Source organism: Xenia sp. Carnegie-2017, unplaced genomic scaffold (assembly GCF_021976095.1).
Source record: "Xenia sp. Carnegie-2017 unplaced genomic scaffold, XeniaSp_v1 HiC_scaffold_1, whole genome shotgun sequence".
NCBI classification, from domain to species: Eukaryota; Metazoa; Cnidaria; class Anthozoa; order Malacalcyonacea; family Xeniidae; genus Xenia; species Xenia sp. Carnegie-2017.
The window spans coordinates 7,821,341-7,841,582 of NW_025813402.1; the positions used below are offsets into that span (position 1 = coordinate 7,821,341).

At 34.4% G+C, this 20,242-nt stretch overlaps 3 protein-coding genes and 1 long non-coding RNA gene across 4 annotated transcripts; 1 reads left to right on the top strand and 3 right to left on the bottom strand.

Annotated features, from left to right (window-relative positions):
* Positions 1-1,765: 1,765 nt before the first annotated feature.
* On the bottom strand, positions 1,766-10,759 carry LOC124441722. The gene is made up of 3 exons (XR_006946995.1): positions 10,452-10,759; positions 10,027-10,304; positions 1,766-2,480 (listed from the first exon to the last, which is right to left on the bottom strand). It is a non-coding gene; the product is annotated as an uncharacterized LOC124441722 (long non-coding RNA).
* A 4,110-nt stretch (positions 10,760-14,869) lies between these two features.
* On the bottom strand, positions 14,870-17,119 carry LOC124442656 (costars family protein ABRACL). The gene is made up of 3 exons (XM_046993154.1): positions 16,910-17,119; positions 16,305-16,438; positions 14,870-15,128 (listed from the first exon to the last, which is right to left on the bottom strand). The coding sequence occupies exons 2-3, from the start codon at positions 16,435-16,437 to the stop codon at positions 15,010-15,012; spliced, it is 252 nt and encodes an 83-aa protein (XP_046849110.1). The 5' UTR covers position 16,438; positions 16,910-17,119; the 3' UTR covers positions 14,870-15,009.
* A 97-nt stretch (positions 17,120-17,216) lies between these two features.
* LOC124441443 (transmembrane and ubiquitin-like domain-containing protein 1) lies at positions 17,217-18,436 on the top strand. The gene is made up of 2 exons (XM_046991920.1): positions 17,217-17,729; positions 17,809-18,436. Exons 1-2 carry the CDS (start codon positions 17,359-17,361, stop codon positions 18,155-18,157), a joined length of 720 nt encoding a protein of 239 aa, XP_046847876.1. The 5' UTR covers positions 17,217-17,358; the 3' UTR covers positions 18,158-18,436.
* Positions 18,430-19,618, bottom strand: LOC124441452 (beta-2 adrenergic receptor-like). The gene has a single exon (XM_046991931.1). The coding sequence runs from the start codon at positions 19,382-19,384 to the stop codon at positions 18,431-18,433; it is 954 nt and encodes a 317-aa protein (XP_046847887.1). The 5' UTR covers positions 19,385-19,618; the 3' UTR covers position 18,430.
* Between the last annotated feature and the right edge of the window lie 624 nt (positions 19,619-20,242).

A 20,242-nucleotide genomic window follows, 5' to 3' on the forward strand; every position in this document is an offset into this window, starting at 1 on the left:
AATCATAAAATGCGTTCACAGGCAGCCAATGAAATACGCTGATTAGCCGGCGTCAGGCAGTTAGCAGTTAAGGTCAGCGGTTAAAAACAATGACTAAGCGTGCGCAAAAATAACAAGATTTCTGCAGAGTTTATCATCGCGAACAAACACATTTGACGCAGACCAGTCATTTTTTAACTTCCTTTTTATTTTCTTCAATTGAATAGGAAGGCACGTAAAAGGTGCACTTCACCTTTGTAGTTCTTTTGTAACGTGAAGAAAATTATCACTTTAATGTTTCTTGAGGTTAAAAGATATCTCGCTTCTGCACAACATAAGGCATTCACATTTACAATTATTGTCTGCGTGTGAGGCGCAGATACTAATTGTAAATGTGTTCGAGTTCGAGAAAGATTACGCTCATTGTAATTTGATAATGAATGTCTTATCTATTCAATTGAGATTGAAGACATCGTACAACATTATGACATGCTTGCTGAACTAAGCGCACGCGTTCAGCAGTTCAGTCTGTTCCATAAAACCTGTTGGTTGTTGTCGACGGCAGAAATATGATGCAATCACTCGTACGTGTTGAAATAAACGGGAAAAATCTCGTGATTTTGGTCTAACGTACTCGACAAATCTCTCGAGTAATTATAATAGTCAAGATTTTTTGAGTATTTGTGTAAAAATGGTTCATGCTGTTTCCAGTGAATTTTAGCAAAATCTAATCATCGCGCCTGTGTGTATCAAAATCAAATATATTGCCATCATTTATTTTTTAAGCACAGAAATTCTTGTGAATAAGGCGAGTTACTCTTGAGATACCAACTTCAAATTTACTAAATAAAGTCAAAAGTATACTGACGGTTGTTTCGACACATTTATCACCTTTTTTTTTACGACAAAAACCAATTTCATGTCGGCCAACGCATCCAATCAAATCACAGTATGTTTCAACGTAAACTCTGCTTTTGCCAAAAATGGCCTACAAGCTCTCTATTCTAAGCAGGAAGCGACAAAAATAAGAGATTGATCCTTCCCAAGCAGACACGTTAAATATATAACAAATGAACAAGATTTGAAAGCATCTGCTATCGTCTGGATCTCTTATCTATTCACAAAATGCGCTTTGATTTGATTACTGTCATCGAAAATCGATACAAAAAATGTCACCTCTATGATTAAACTGTGAAATACGAACTATTTAATGTAAACATTAGACAATAATTTGCAAGCAAAGTAAAACGATAATCTTTGACTTAAAAGATAATATCCTGTAGCCTTCAGTTCGCATTCTGCGACTCGTTGAAGGATCTAATTAGGTTCTCATTCGCAGTGGGCGCTCAAGAATTCATGAGTGTAAAACTTGAGGGTAGAAAGATTGACACAATTGAGCATAGTTTTGGTAGTCAAATGACAGATATCCTGCCAAAAACGGGATGGGTTTAATTAAGAAAATTATTTTTGTTCAAAGTGCCGACAGATTTCAACCACATAAAATCGCTGTAATATTTCGCCGTTTTAATCGTGAATGCCTTTAAAACAAATTATAAAGGTATAAGGTAACAGGAAATGTAATCTTCTAAAAACATGAAGTATAAATATTATCTAATGATATTTTGTCAATATGGTTGGTTGGATCTCACGGATATTCTAATTTTGCAACTTTTTGCTGGATGATGAATGGAAATGATTTGATATCGACGTCATAAGTTGGCAACAAATTGATAGAAGTTGATTCATTCGGTAAACAACTAAACAAACGCGATTTATCGATTTGTGATTGGTGACGTTCCACAGAACAAATGACAATACTATTTTTATGTAGTCCAAAAAATTTTGGATAACGTGATTGTCTTAAGGTTTGTATTAAAGCACAACTGAACATGCACGCAATTTTCAAACTATAGTCTCTATCGCATAGACTCTATACGACGCTGGCTATTTTCAACCATGAATAAGTTGCAAAAAAGACAGATATGTTATCTAATGTCACATAAAAAACTACACAAAAGGATACACAAGTTACACAACTAATCACACAACAAGTTAAACAACAAGTTCCACAACAAGCCTCCATTACAAGTTACAAAACAAGCTCGACAAGAAGTTGTATAACAAGCTCAACAACAAGTTATATAACATGCTCAACAACAAGTAATACAACAAGCTCTACAATAAGTTATAGAACAAGTTCAACAACAAGTTATACAACAAACTTAACAGTAAGTTATACTATAGGTTCAACAACAAGTTATACAACAAGCTCTACAACAAGTCATATAACAAACTCAACAACAAGTAATACTTATACAAGCTCTGCAACAAATTTTATAACAAGCTCAACAACAAGTTATATGACAAGCTCAATAACAAGTTACATAAGAAGTTACAAACGAGTTACATAGCAATTTTTACAACAAATTAGACGACAAGTATTTTGTTTTTGAAAATAAATATGTCCAAAGTAAGCACTCAGCATGTTTTGGGCGCGGTTTCTAAAAAATGCAAACAGTAATTTACAACATGTATCGGTGGCAAATCCGGTAGACGCCAACATAAATTAGGGCTGTCCATTTTTCAGTTCAAATTATTTTTATGACAATGTTATTTTAAACGAATTTCTAAAATATTAAATATGCCCAGTTCAATTGAAGTATAATGAACTTGAGGAAAAGTAGAATATCAGTGCAAGTTGAAATGTAAACCAATGCAAGAATGAGTTGTTGTAACTTAACAAGTCAGATCCGAGGCAGATTGTAACAATCCTAAATTCTAAGAATTACCGCCTTATAATCTGAAGAGATTCGATTTGCGCACGTTTATATTCTAAATAAAAAAACAAGTAAGCAGAAACAAAAGGACCAATGTATGAAAATATGATCGCGCCAAAAGCAAAAGCCGAAACACCTCGTGCAGCAAAATTTTGATTTCTGCAACAGATCGGTAGGATCAGAAATTTAGAATTTCATGATCATTAACAATCTCAAACGTATAGCTCATCTGAAAATCGACCTTCTTAAAAGTGTGGCTCATTTGAAAATTGACCATTTCAACGGTGTATAGCACATCTGAAAATTGACCATCTCAACAGTGTAGCTCATCTGAAAATTGACCATCTCAACTGTGCAGCTCATCTGAAAATTAACCATATCAACTGTGTAGCTCATCTGAAAATTAACCATACAAAATATCTGAATTGACCTTCTCAACAGTGTATAGCACATCTGAAATTGACCATCTCAACAGTGTATAGCACATCTGAAAATTGACCATCTCAACAGTGCATAGCACATGTGAAAATTGACCATCTCAACAGTGTATAGCACATCTGAAAATTGACCATCTCAACGGTGTATAGCACATCTGAAAATTGACCATCTCAACAATGTATAGTACATCTGAAAATTGACCATCTCAACTGTGTAGCTCATCTGAAAATTAACCATATCAACTGTGTAGCTCATCTGAAAATTAACCATACAAAATATCTGAATTGACCTTCTCAACAGTGTATAGCACATCTGAAATTGACCATCTCAACAGTGTATAGCACATCTGAAAATTGACCATCTCAACAGTGCATAGCACATGTGAAAATTGACCATCTCAACAGTGTATAGCACATCTGAAAATTGACCATCTCAACGGTGTATAGCACATCTGAAAATTGACCATCTCAACAATGTATAGTACATCTGAAAATTGACCATCTCAACTGTGTAGCTCATCTGAAAATTAACCATCTCAACAGTGTATAGCACATCTGAAAATTGACCATCTCAACAGTGTATAGCACATCTGAAAATTGACCATCTCAACAGTGTATAGCACATCTGAAAATTGACCATCTCAACAGTGTATAGCACATCTGAAAATTAACCATCTCAACAGTGTATTACACATCTGAAAATTGACCATCTCAACAGTGTATAGCTCATCTGAAAATTGACCATCTCAACTGTGTAGCTCATCTGAAAATTAACCATCTCAACAGTGTATAGCACATCTGAAAATTGACCATCTCAACAGTGTATAGCACATCTGAAAATTGACCATCTCAACAGTGTATAGCACATCTGAAAATTAACCATCTCAACAGTGTATAACACATCTGAAAATTGACCATCTCAACAGTGTATAGCTCATCTGAAAATTGACCATCTCAACTGTGTAGCTCATCTGAAAATTAACCATACAAAATAGCTAGAAACATTATCTTAACCTTTCATTACCATCGTACCATTACCACTTCTTCACCTCATAATTACACCATCATCACCTCATGCACACTGCCAAGGTCTTTCAAGGTATTAAATAAACGTGTCGAAAATATATTTATGGTACAGATGGGAAGCGATGCCATTCATATGAATAAATACAGCGACTTGCGTCAATTCGTGGTTGCTGAGGAATCTTTATCATTTAATCTTATTATGATTCCATTGTTCTCGAGAATAACCGATACGATAACTGAATGTTAGCGTTGATTGGTTGCCTACTACATACGCATCGTGTTTTTGTCCCTACAACTATTTTCAGTTTTTTGATAACAACGTCTCATCAACTATGGCAAGTGATTGACTCATTCTTTAACCAGAGCAATATAAATTACATATTTTGTCAAAATGTGTACGTACATATAAGACGTTAGATAAATACTATGCATGTAAACTAGCATCCTAAGTAACCATAAACAAATCATTTCCTGACCATTTACAGAAAATATTTCCTTTTCTTTTAATTTTGCTTAAATTTGGTTGTTGTCACGTTATCATCGATAAAATTTTATACTTTTATCGACATGAAATCAACCACCCAATGGAAGTAATCTCCGTAAAAAACTTTGAATGACTGATACGAAAAAATGGAAAAACTTTGAATGACTGATGAAAAAGTTAAAAAGGCATGCAGAAATGGATTGGCAAAAAACAATTTCGTTTCCCAACAACGACTCAGAAGTTTCCCAAGAGTTTATATGTAATCAGAAAGAACAAAAATATTAATGATGCATCGCTGCAGTTCCCAGGCACTTGATTATTATTCTAAAGACTTATGACAATGCATGAAGATAACAGCGGCCTTTACGGAGGCTCACCGTTCTAAATAAATAACATTAAGAAGCTTTGGGAGAATGGGATTCAGTTTTAGAAACGAAACGGAAAGGTGTCCTCAACCTTTTTATGTGAGCCAACAAAAACATAGCACGCAGGCAGTTAAAACATTAGTGAAAACATGCTCACGACATTGTTTTTAAAGTTCCCACGTGCACTATCGCCTGAAGTTTTACAATTTATTGTGGCCAGATGGCATCGAAACAAAGGTTTTGACGTTTAATTTAGCTCTTTTAAAGCGCTCAAAGAATTAGGCCATAAACACATTCCAATTTAGTGTAAAAACCGAAGGAATTATGTTTGGTTTTTAATACATGCCATTAAATTGACGCAAATGAGGTCGCCTGCCGTGACTTAAGTCAAAAAAAGTTATTGGAGTCGTCTAAAAGATATTTACAACGGCTTTTGGGAATTTACATTTACATACAAACAACAAAAATAAAACGCACACAGTGCATGGGAATAAATCTCAACTTTCGAGGGTTATAATAACAAGGAAGATCAGAAATTTGCCGTATGTTCTTTTCAAACCCAGTTGTAGTTACATGTTAATCGCTAATCTCTTGATGTGGTCAATTTGAATATAAATATTCATTACAGCCTATCAACGTATGTATAGTATTTAAAATCTCTATAACGAGATTGAAAAATTATCTGCAACAAGAACACGAAAAGAAACAAGACAACACTTCAAATGACATGCAATTTGAACAAGGTGGTTGAGTGGCGACGTCGATGTTGGTCTTGTACGTCATAATGATATACACGTCATACCAATCCTCATTTTTCTATCGCATTAAAAATCGGTTCAAAAGAATCGTGAAAAGATGTTCGATGTTGATTAATTCGAAGTGTTTTTTATTTAGCAATGCATACTCAACCAAAAACTATACCGAAACACAACATGGCGTGCAAAATCATTGACAAAACATGTTGTATTGTCGCCGCACATGGCCATAGGGTTTTCAATTCCAGCTTTCGCGTTTAACGGTAGGAGGCAAAACACATGCGCTACGCGTTATAAGCGCATGCATGAAAACGCCTTCACTCGAAAACGACGAGATATGGACGGAATATGTTTGATTATGCAGCTAGAGCCGTAGTGAAATCAATCAAGAGTGAAAAAGCATAATGTAGAATTAGCTATGTAAGAGCATGATGTAAATCAGGGCCTTTTTAACTGATTTAAAAATGAAAATCCTGCCAAACACATGTAAATTTATATAAACGTAAAAAGTTTATGTTATTATTTGAAATTATTGGGAAAATAGTTATTTTCTTTAAAAATAGCAATTTTACAACCAGATATTCTGACCTTTCTCATAAATTAGAGAAGAGCCATCTAGCATACCAACAACGTACTAAGCGGATGAAATCCTGGCTAATTATAGTCAAACTTGTCAAACTATACGTAAACGTTAACTATGAACAAAACAATCGATACATACATGCTTTTTCTCAATCCTAAGCATTTAAGTGCACTCATACTATTTTAATATTTAAGTTTAGGAAATAAGTATTCAAGCACATTGCTGCATAATAAAATACATTTATTTAAAAGATATTTTAAATTTTACTTTACTAGCTACTTGTAACACATCAACGCTGTCGTACAAGTTTTCCACAAGCTCGGTGTGAACGAAGGACAATATTAACGTTACACTTATTTCTGAACTTAAAGTATAGGACAAAATCAACACGAATTATTAATGAGGAAATCGAGCCATTTCATTCACTGCAACGAATGCATTTAACTTTTTGAGCTAGGATGCGCATGCAGATTTCATGGCTGTTTTGTCATTGGAATTTTTGGATGAACGTAGCATGTTGATGGAAAAAATAAAAACTTCAAAAAAACTTAGCAAGCTATTCATTGCATGCCTTCTAGATTTCGAGAGATCGCGTGTAGATTTTTTGACTACGCTAGCTATTGTTATTTTAACAGTTTTTCTCAAATTAACACCAACTCAAATGCATTACGGGCATTACTTCTGAAAGGTTTAGTAACAAAAATTTCTAAATTTAGAGTTTGGTTAATTGAATGAAGGATCTAATTGCATGTTTGATTATAACGTGATGGAATTCGATAAAAATATCACTCATCCTTTCACTTCACACGAACTTTTGTCGCCCAGTCTGACCTCCAAATATCAAACAAAACACCTTCACAAAATCACGGAAATAATGTTGTTGAAAGAGATACCTCCATAACAATAGGTGGACCGAATGAAGAGTAAACTCTTTAAACAGATCGTTTCATTGATTTAACTTTTTCTTGCAAGAGAGTAATCAATAAGGATTTGATGTAATGATAACTTCAATGAAAATTGCATACAGTGGAACTTCGTATATAAACATAATTTTTCCAAACGTTCACTATTTTTATTTCTCTGGTGTTTTGCTACGAAAGGACGGGTATTTCTCCAGAAAACATATCAAGAAAAACACGTTTACTGCGGGATAATACATATGAATATGACACTTTCCGTGAACAATGATTTTAACACATTCTAAGACTTTTTTTAGAAGTATAATCTAAGATCTTCGCTGTGTAATCCATGATTGGCACTAGTGCAACTAACCCTTCTGTATTAGTAGTAATCATGGTAATTTTACTTGAATGTGACTCGCAAAACAATGAATTTTAATTTTAAGGTAAACACATGCAACAACAGGATCGAGCATCTGTGTTCACAAGTTGTTCATGCTGCTCAGTACACAAATAAATTGCTAGAACTATTGAGTGTCATAATAACAAAGACCGCAGCGGATTTGTATTAAGATTACCATGTTTAGTTATGACAGAAGGATATGATGGTTTTAACTACTGGAGACCGCCTCTTTCTGAATGTTCTTTCTACACTCCTCTCTATATGCAACGCATGCGCGCAAATGAAAAACTCGAAGAAATTAGCTACTCTGCACGATTGTGAAAATAATAAATGACATCTGATAATTTGTGGCTTACTCGCATTATTACCAATTATACTTTTGAGGCGGATGTAGCTAGCACAAACAGCCGAACGTGTACTGCAAAGTCAAACGCATCTGTCTAAGGCCCGTTTACACTATACCGGATTGATATCATAGCAGGTTAAATATTCTTTGTATTAAAAGGCAGTGAAATTGTTCAACGTCGGAAACACAATCAAATAGACTAAATCTATCAGCTTAATAAGCTTTTACTCCGAACAGTCAACCTTTTAAAGCAAATGAAGATGTCGTGATGAGCGAATCCGGTATAGTGTAAACGCAAACTTAGATGCACGCATCGCACGCACTTAATTTGCACACTAAAAAGTCACCTAATCCTTTCGCCCGTAAGCTAACTCACAGCATTATACATATATACACAGTATGACTACAGTTAGTATATTCATATACTGTTTTTCTTTTGGGAATACAAATGAAGAAATACACGCGTTGAATCGTGGAAATAAACTTAGCTATATGTGACGTAAGGAGAAAACAAAAAGTACGTAAATGTTCAAAGGTATATATCATCGTGACGTGCGCGATGCCCTTACAATTTTCTCATTATTTATAGAACTATTACTGACATGCAATAAAACATTGTCAAGCATTACAATATGATCATCAATCAAGAAAACAAGTAATGCAAAGTCGAATATTTTTACACGGGATAACACGATAACACATCTCTTGAGATTTAAGATGTTCATTGAACATTACCCGCGTTCTACAGAATAAAACAGCTCCCTGGCTTCGATGATCAGAGATTTTGAATGCCAACCACATGCATGCACGCGTAAACGATAGAGGTCGGGACGTTCGAAACCATAAGGATTGCAAAACTGGGAAAATATTCAACGATAGTAAGTCGAAAAATATGGGAGAAAGAAATTATGACGTGTAATTAGAAATTAAGAAGTCCAGTATTTCAAAATATCTACACCCCACCCCCATCCAAGTAACGATAGTATCCGCAAGCCTTTGAGCGATTGGAATTGTAAATAACAACAATTTGTGCATGAGATTTAACTCTTAACCAGTAGATTTTGCTGACTCCATTTCGGTATAAAAGAGTAATTTGTTAGTTCGGGTTAACTCTAAATCTCATCATTAGCATTTTTCTAAAAGATTTAAGTGGAAAAAGACGATTAAATTAACTGCATGTTACAGTATAAAGTGTAAATAATATCGAAAAATTTTCTAATCCAACTTGCGTGTTTTCTTCACGCTGCGTTGTAAATCAAGTTGGATTGATTTGAGCATTTGAAATTTTACATCAACCAAAAACTATGTATTTTCTACAAGTCTTTCCATCGTCACTCATTCACTTCGCTCAATAGCCATCAATTTCGATAGGCAGCGTCGCTAGTCGCTAATGATATAATGACAGAAATATCACTCAGATATTATGGCGATTCTAATGGAATTACTTAAATTGCAGCACGGTCCCTGAAGGTGTTTTAAAAAATTGTTGAAGATCAAAATGTTAGGAAGGAACTCGCGGAAAATTGTGCGTTGTCGGAATGCGTATTGATAAAAGTTAAATAAGCTTTAGGAGGGTTTGTTTTTTCGGATATGCATACTATCAACCCTTTCTGCTATAGGTTACTCGTGGACATTTACGCTACACGGCGTAAGAAAATTGGGAGAAATAGCTAGAATTGCAATTGATTACAAAGCAATAAAATAAAAACTTTTCAGTCACTATATATCATCTCCAAAACAACTATGGCCGGACTCTTTCACTAGAATCCAGGCCAATCAAAGACAGATCTTAATTTTGAAGTTCAAATTATGAAAAAGTTCAATTATTCAGCCGAACATTGTGCTTGAAGCATACCATTTGACCGACGAACAAACATTTGATGTCACGATCTGGTCAGAACAAGATGAGAATGCCATGCAACGTTTGATCAACAAAACACACAATACAAAAAGAATCTATAAACTTTCCTACCTTCACAAAATATAACCTTGATTTCCAATTCCGTTTCGTTAACTACTTCAATCCCTGTTCTGTTTTCCAAAGGTTCGCAGCGGCAATACAAACGAAACGCGATGTGCTATATGTAAGTAGCTTTAACTTTCTACAACGTCAGTACTTTCCGCCAATTGTAGTTACCTTGAGGCAACAAAAATAGTTTATTGTGAACATGAAAACGCAAGAGAAATCCAATTGAGCCTTCTCGACGCGTTCTTCATGCGAACATGACGTAAATCATCACGAACCGTTCCCTAAAGTAAATAGAGGTAAAACGAACATGCGACAATAATCCTCTTAAAGAAGCGATAATCATATGGAGGTATTGAAAGAAAATAAGCATGCCATTATTGTAAACTATTTCAGATGACTCTAATGTACAATGAAAGCTGTATACAGACCCCTTAAGATATTAACAAGAACAACACATTCGTCTCTTCATTTTCATTGGTCGGTTTTCATTTCAGACAGCATTAATCAAAACCACATCGAGACTGTCAGCTTTATTCTAAACCTATAGGGCTACCAGATTTTTCTACCTTCGAGCTGTGCTCTTATCACAAGTTGATCAAAATAAACAGTTAAATGTGTTTTCTTACGTTAAAAGTTAGGCGTAAGTTTACATCAAATGATGATACTTAAAAAATATATTAATTGACAACGCCTTGTTCAACTTAATCTTCACAACAACGTTTTAAAGAAAAGTGAACTTGCGTTTGCATTCTAATACCACGGAAATAAATGTATAGATGACGTTATAAATGTATAAATGAATATTGACATGCCAAATATTCAGAGAGGTTAGATGTAATCTCACAAAATATTCTCAATTGGGAACCTTGTTACACCAGAAATAATCTTTTTTGGAAGTAAGAATTGGACGTTTCTTTTACCACAATTCAGTGTGTTAAACAATCTAATACTACACGCTGTGGAAATAGCTAGCTTGAAAAAAAAGATAAACGTCAAACTCACTTATAGTTTATGTTATAGCTATAGTTAAAATTATGGCGAATTAGCAAGAAAAAAATTGTTCCACCAAGTTAAGTCTCGTAGATTCTAGCACAAGCGAGAAAAATATTGGAATGATTTTTCACGATTTTTTGATACAGTTACTAGCTATCACTATACACTATGAACTAAAACAGCAAAATTGCTGTCGAATGAAGTCAAAAAATTTACGGGTGCTTTTGAAGAATACCCTCGTTTATTTAGGACACCATTTCTTCCGTCAAATATTAATTGCTATTTTTGAGCAAAAACCAAACAAAAAACAACGCAATGCCGAGAAAGGATTTCACTTTTTATCATAAGAATTGCTTTGAGTCCACTTACATAAATGGCGATTTGAAAAAGGCATATAGTCACCCAATTAATTCTTCGGCAACTTCGCTTAATTTTACAATGAAATGAGTCTTGTGATCTCTTTTATAACGCGCAGTGCAGTCTCAATTCAATCTTTAGCATCGAGTTTCCTTACGCAGATAACCGAAAAAATGCGAAAAATGTTCATGGCTATAAATGTGAACATAGCCAAAACCGCAGATGTATTAATGATTTTGAGGGAAATGTGTAAGCTCTCTGTCTTCGACTGGCTGATTGCCGTGTGAAGATTTTACATCAAACACATATTGCCAATCACAAATGATGCATTATTTGTACGATAATACATAAAAATTACCACGATCCCCAAATCCCGCAGCCAAACTAGGCGACAAGAGAAAGGGTTTGAAAGCCATGTTAAGCTTCGTCGTTGGTAAAAAACAACAAAAAAAGACAGTTGGCAAAATTACGTTGTCATCATGAGAGACATCCTTCAATTCATGTCATTCATAAGGGAAATGCTCTTAGCAACTGTGTCTCCATGCAAGCTGGTAAGCTAAACGGGGGAAATAACTTTTATTAGCTCACTTTTAGTTTTTTTGAACGGTTATTGTGAAAGTATGAAGTAATGTATGATTTCTAAATTCGTCCGATAACTGTTATTGTTAATAAAATGATTTTGTTTATCTGGGCAAAATGATTTCCATTCACCACTAAAAATTTACGAGAGGATTTTGAAATCAATTGCAATACAAATATTTTCTCATTGTTTATTCAGTCTTATAATATCATAAAATTTTATAATTAGAAATATCTGATTGGTCGAGAAGCGTTCCAATACGAACTATTAGTTTGTAATTTAAAGGTGAAGTGAGCGTTAGTAGATTTACAGGTGTTCAGATCACTTGGAAGATACGAAATACGTACACAAATTTTCACATAAACATATATACATCTATTTTCACATATACCTATACAACAAGTGAATATAACTGGTGGCAGTTATTATTATGTATAAGACTTCAGCAAAGACTTTAAAAAGGCAATTAGGGCATTCTACATGGAAATGTTCAAATTGTCGAGGTCTCTCAAATTTTTGCACAACGACCGCATCCAAATCAGCCAGTCTAATTTTACTTAATACTTTAGTATATAATGTTTGTCTATCATTCTGGAAACAGTACGAATGTCACTGAAATATTTTTTAAATAATTCTACAAACATTGCAATAGATGTGTGTGAGCCATTCAACTAAAATAGATATTACATTAATCACAGCTAGTTCGGTGGTGTCAGCAGCTGTCTTCCATTCAATTGTTCAGCCGGTGGTAATCACAAGAAATTAATTCAAAGTCCGTTTTCCAGGAAGCACTTAAGTTAGCATATTATAATTAAAAGCATATTTTTGTAGGTAAGCATTCGAACTTTTCCAAACAACAACTTGGATAGAAATTGTATTGTACAGTAAGCTCTTGTTTTTGCTATTGGCAATTGACGCCTATGACATTTGACGTTGGACATTTACATTATGCAACGTGTTGCATGAAGACAAAGGTATCAATTACAGACGACTGATACATAATTTATCAGATGATGCGGATGAAACTCGTGAAATTAAGCTTATTTAATGCTTAAGTTAAGTCTCAAGCTTCTCAACTTTTTTTAATACTTTTTTCATTGCCGTACTTTGTATTGTATATAAATACCAGACGTTTTCACTTGTAGCCATCTTTGCAACCTTACTCCCAATATTATAAATACTTATTTTGTATTTCCTCGATGTACTTGTAATGTAATTTAATTGTAATAATAATGTCTGCTACGTATAACTGTAATTATAAAGTGCTGTCTACTAATTTTACTTTGTGGCAATTATGTCAATAGGAATAATGCTCTTTAACTTTTACATATTATTGATGAAAATCAAAAGATAAATTTTTTCAAAAGTGAACGTAACGAACGATTTACAAGTGAAATTTGCTAAATTTACTGTATTAGTAGCCGGCAGCGAACAGACTTCTCAGAACAATTTTCAAAGAGATATCTTAAGCGTGCTATCTAGTTCTCATACGCAGGTCAAGCATTTATTTGTTGTACATTGAACTGACTGAAACTCTATAGGTTTGGGCTCGTTGCATTTTGATTTTTACAGACCACACGCACGTTCGCGATGCGTACCTACTTTTAAAACATTATACCTTTCAACGATACCTTTACGTAACAGCATATCGGAATGACATAGGCATGAATGGGCATCTTGGCCTTTGGACAAAGGTATTAAGGCAGTTTATTTTTCAGTAATTAGTAAGTCTTAGACAGGTTTAACGAAAAGCAAATTAAATTTGCAAAATGAATGATCGAATCAAACTTTTGTTTTTATTTAGAAATGACAGAGGCTTATATCTTGTCGATGCTTTTCTCCGATTGGAAAATCGAGGAGAGTAGCAACAGGCAAAATTTTTCCAGAGTAGCATCAGGCAAAATTGTTTATGTATACCTTTGTTTAAACATTTTCGAGATCGCCGTTCTAGTGTAAAAGGTCATAATTGCGGCTCCGATTGCTTTGAGCAGCAACCACCAACAGAGACTATTGCTAAATGCAGACATCTCATCTCTACACAATGAGACAAGCGTCGAAATCAAAAGGAACTTGACCCTCTCCCCCCTCCCCTCCCGACTATAAAGATTCTCCGTACCACTTCCCGAACATTTCGACTTTAAGAAATTGAGACACTGAGAAATAATGTGCAGTACCAAAAATGTTTAAAGTTTGGTTAAACGTCATGAAAAATGTACAACCCACTTTTAAAAGTCACATGACGAAACCATGATGGTTTGAGAAAAATTTCTGTTCAACAGCAACAATTAGTGTTTTTCTAAAGAGGCAAATAAATTTCTAGTTTAGTAATTGAAATAGCTACGACGCAATCCTTTAACAAATGCTAACGTCAGATGTAATAGAACATCGAATAAAACTAGGGTACATTACTCGTCCTACAACACTTGGTTAGTTTTAATATTAAAACGGTCCGGAGCACGAAGTGCAAAAACGGAAATATTCACGAACCACATTTGCATCATAAACACTCATACTACCAGTAATTATTGTTATAATACTGAAAACAAACAAGTAAAAATGTGGTTATCATTTATGAATCTATCTCGCCGTCACACTTAAAGAGTTTTCGCGTAAGGATTTCATCACTAAAAGATAGCATCTTTTTTTTTATTCAAATGATAAAAATACGAACATTTTTTAAAAATGAAAACATTATCTTTGCGAGGGGAGATATAACATCGATAAGGTACAAGTGGACAAGCGAATCTTTGCAAAGATTCCATCTTACTTTTTACTGAAGTGCTAACGACAAACTGCGACAGGGCAAGTTTAACACACTACCTACCTTTTCCAACTAAATAATAAATTTCCATGGCACGATTCATTGGCATCTTTGACGTCATAATACAACAGCTAAATCGCCTACGTAGCAACTAATTTTCATTCTTGAAAACTTTATTATCAAAAATATCACGATTTCTTATTAAGACTTCAGAAAAGATGGCACATGAGTCAACTAGCTACATACGTGCAAAATTATACATTGTAAAGTGTACCTGATGCAATAATGTTATGTATTAGGCATCATCAATTAGCAAAACAACCTCTACGTTATCGTGAACGCCCTGAAGAAGCAACTCTCCTTCATACGTCACAATTTTTCTTTTCTTTGCTGCCTTCAGAGTCCCAACGAGAGCTACATAAGAATAAGAATAAAAAGTTTGTACACAACAGTGCCTGGGCAATTCTATAAAGTACGTAGTGCCAGCATGGCAACATTTTAAAACCAGCGTCTATACATAGCTGTGTTTGCATTAGCATGTGCAAATCTATCTGAGCTTAACCAATCAAATCAATCAATCAATTAATGAAAATTTGCAAATCATTCATGAATACATTTTTTGGAAAAATTAAAACATTTTTTGAAATTTGTTTCGCCTTGTTGTTATTTTATACAAATAAAAGAAAGAAAAGACATTGTTTGTGTTTGCACTGGCTTCCTCGACATACAAGTCTCACTGATCAGGCTTGCACTGATCTCCTCTCGGGTTCTTCCAAAAGTCTCCTCGGTTTGCATAAGCCTGTGCAAACAGAAAAAACATCATATATTTCTTTTACAAAAGTACCTCAAGACACAAAAATATCCTATATGTACTTTGTAAAGTTTTAATTATTTTGTATACTAGGACCCAGAAATAACAATAGAATTACATCTCAAACACATGACAGAGAATCGTCACTTTAAGCAAAAAATTCCAAACTGTGTTACATTTTTTTATAAGAGCAGCACAAGACGCAAGCAAGCCAAAGCACCTATTCCTGGCAATTTCAAAAAAAAATTAACAATTTTCTATTTGTATTTACTTCATACATTTATTCAGAATATGTACAAATATCATTTAGCAAAATGCATTTTTCATCCATATACAATATACACATAAAAAATCGAAAAAATACAACTAAAGGCCGTTATTAGACAAAAGTTAAGACTTAATTAATAAGATTAATAGAGCATTTTAGATGAAAATGTTTTAATTCTTGTGGTCAAAATTCTACACAAAAAACAGAGTCAGCTAGCTTAGTTCAACATAATTAGACAAATGCTTTGGTATAATTTCAGGGATGAATTTATCCTTGTATTCTGTGCAACTGATGCACACATGTGACTATAGAATACCAGTCACAAAAAAATACAAATGACTAGAAATTTAAATTTGGACGTAAGTGGCACTTGGGGAATTTCTACCATGAGTACAAGAGCTGAAGTGCAAGAAAGTTGTTTCTTTTAATTATAATAAAAAAATGAAACATGAGGGAAGGATGATCATGCTATAAACTACATGTTTAGATAAAATTGCTGCTGATATAATACCTTCAAAAAGATTAGCACATTTATCATCTGAAAATAAGACTCCAAATTTTACACTTATATTTCCATCACCATTAGGTGAGCCAAGTCTCTTCATTTCTTGAACAAGAAGTTTTATTTCATGATCAACATTCATTCTAAAAATAAGAATAATTGCGATAGCAGAAATTTTTAGGCATGCCAGACAAAAGATCAAAGCCATCATCTTTGTAAATGTACTATTTGTTCTTGAATAATAAATCAACCATACTGTAATGTTTGCACTTGGCAGAAGAGATCTTGGGTGTGTAATTAATTTAGAAAGTTTCCATTGTGGTACATAGATGGCATTGTCATGATGAAGTATTGGCTGATTGAAGCACAAGCAGATATCTGGTTTTAAAGTGCTTAGAAACATCTGTTAAACTAGTGAAGTAATTTTTGACAGACAATACAATGCAATAAATGAATTCCTTAAAGGGAAGAAGAGATGAAGTATGATGGATTTTCAAGTAACAGTAAAGATCTGAGTAGAGACGATGGTTCAATAAAGTCTCAACAGATTTATTTTGCATTATGTACAAGGATACGCCAATGAATGTGTCAGCGTTCCATATTACAATCCTCACCTGCCAAAATTTTCTTTTGAAATTTGGGTAATACTGTAACAGCGTTTTACTCTAGAACTTTTATAGCCCCACTAAACCAGACACGACGAATTGGTGAAATGTGAATAAGACAAATTTACGTTCAAATTTGAAACATCCGGCCTTGGGGTAGGTGCTCAACCAAGCAAGAAATGATTTTGTTTTCAGAAAATCTCAAAATCCACATGGGAGACAGGCCAAATACAAAATGGAAGCATTTTATTTAATGGACAGTCATAATGAAATAGAACTAAAAAAGTGGAAGCATAGTGTTGTTCCTTCACTGTGTTCTTGTAATCTTCTTTGACGATGGTTTTTGGAAGTTTATATTTAGTGTTTAATGGTGGTGAATTTCATTGAATAATCATGATCAATTGTGACATCGAATATAGTTATATTTAAATTGCAACAAGGTCCATATAGATTTTAACATGGATTTAATTGAGGGCATATCAAACGGAGTTTTACTTTCCTTTATTGTAACAATTACTTTGCTTACAATTTCTGTCTTTTATATTTTGCGGAATTCACCTTCGTCAATTGTTGGCGTGGGTTCCTCACTGGACTCACGGGGATCGAGGGAGCACGTAGTTTCGGAAACACCACGAGATAACGTCAACACGGCCGAAAACGATGTCAGAAGACGATTTTCTTCTCATCATGAAACGATTGGCCAACGTGTGGAAACAAATGACGAAACAAATAGTGATGAAATTGAAACAATGGTTATTAAAGTCAAACATAACGAGAATGTACAAACTTTTACAGTTTCTAAGAACATAACTGTTCTGGACTTAAAGAGGTGAGGTGGTTTCGACTGTGCAATAGTAATTACTCTTTCACTTAGCTTCATTATTTCATCATAAATGATTTTTAATCAGGTTAGCCTTCAATGATGAGTTGAACTTAGGACGCAGAATAAGATTTGTGTATGCGGGACAATTGCTGAGGAACGATAACGATCCAATAACAAGCTATGGAGTTCAGCCCAACACGGTGGTGCATTGTGTCATAACAGACCCGATTGATCATGCAACACCTGCAAACCCTGGCATCATCAGTGAAGACTTAGATATAAGTAGATATTTAATACCATTGCTGACTGTTGGGCTCATATGCTCATGGTATGGTCTCATTTCATACAAACACATTTTTACTGGTACATCAATTGGTATCTTAATGTTCTTAACTACTCTTTATGTAATTCTAGTGTATGTTACTACGCTTTAAATGTTTAGATCATGCATGAAAACTTCAGAAACAGCAACTTTTGTACAACGAGAATCCACTATCTGTGTTTCTCAGCTTAGTAGGAGAGAGTGACGCACAGTTTTGAAAGATGCCAGTCTGTTCTGTACAGGCAGACTCTGCAGAGGCGTTTTTGATTTTGACAATATCATATATGATGAGATTGATAACTTGCTATATGTGAAAATACCTAAAGCATGATTGAAATTAACAAAAAAAATGTACTTTATCGAGAGAAATCACTTGAAAATGCCGTCAAAATGCGTGGTCATTGCACATTTTATACATAAGATTTTGCCAAACTTTTCTGCACACCTTCAAACGGATGACATAGATAAAAGGATTGCACACCGAATTGATTCCGACAAGGAGTACTGAGGAAACGTAAATTCCGTCTGGAACACAGTGACGTTTACCGCAGTCAAACATTTCCATTGTTTTCACAATAGCGTATGGTATAAAACAACACAGAAACATCCCTAGCATCATGAAAAACGTCTTAAGTAGTTTCAATTGTTGCAATGCTGAACGAGTAGAAGACCGACTTGTAATATCTGTGTTTTCTTGTGCAGGATAGATTGCAGTTCTACAATTCTGCCTTCTAGCAACTTTAAATATTTTATGGTTCAAATAGATCAAGGTTATTACCAGAATATAGAAAGTGCATAAATCGACAGCAAGCACTGACCGAGAATCCGTTCTGCAGTAAATGAGGTCTTTGTCAGTCCGACTGAGAGTGAACAATAGTACTGCATTAACAACACATAGAAGCCAAACTGATAAGAGTATGAGGTAAGCTTTTCGCCTAGTCATTATGAGATGATATTTTAGAGGTCGACTGATAAAAATGTAACGATCAACGTATAGGGCAAGAAGGTTCGCAACGGACAATGCAACACTAGTTCCCGAAGATGCAACACTCAGTGAACACAAGTTTCCACTTCGAACGTTTTTCCCGCTGAGAATCAAGAAAGATTTTACGATCCATGTTGGAAAAAAGAAACAACATACGAAAATGTCACCGAAGGCCAAATTTATGACAAAGTACGTCGTCGGAGTTTTGGTATGGTTCTTGAAGATATTGTGCACAAGGACTACAATGTTTCCCACAGTTCCAAAAAGAAAACTAGTGCAACTTGCTACAATGACTGCAATGATAAAATTCGTTGGTACATCGTACGCATTCGACGTGTTGTTATTAGTAAACATGCCTTTCGGTTTGCGTTGAACGCATGCTCTTATAACATTGTTGTATTTCTTTCCCAGTAGATCAACGAAATCAGTTAATGTAACTTTGCCTGATCGCTCTACTTTTCGATTAGCTGTGTTTTACTTGGCTTTTTGAAGCACCCTACTGCGTGTTTGTTAAGTTTAGCTTTGCATTAACTAGCTCCGCGTATATTATTATGAGTGCTAAAAGGGAATTAAAAAAAATGAACTAATCAGTAAACAGGTGTTGCATAACTAATTCATATTAACGTTTTAATTATGTTCGACAGCAAATTGCATGAAACTCTTTAAATTAATTAAGGCGAATAATTGCGAAGGAGACATGTAAGAGTGAAAATAATTCAATATTGCACTCAACAAACAATTTCAAAATACAGCCGGTCACGTTTTAATAAAAAACTGCGGTAGAAACCCTCTAGCGGCCACCGTTGCTCACGAGCAACAAACGTGAAGCGAACGAAAGTTGGAAACTCAATGAGAAAAACCTCTGGCCCACGATGATTATATACGATTATATAACGTTTTCTCAAAATTACACAGTGAAGTGAACCTCCTGATGTAATTTGTAGTAAATATTTTGCAGACAGTATAACTTATGTTTGATATTAATTTATGATTATGAAGTTGACTGTTTTTACAAGAAGTGTGTAAAAAGAAAAGTAGTTTCAACAAAGATTTCATAAAAGAAAACATGACAGAATTTATGTCAAGCCTGGAAACAAATCCGCACCTATGAAGTTATGCTAACCATTTCTATCCACGAAATTGTTTGTTACGTGAACTTACTACCTATGCCAAGTTTCGTCTCATTTTCTTTTCACTTCTCTTTGAAAAATA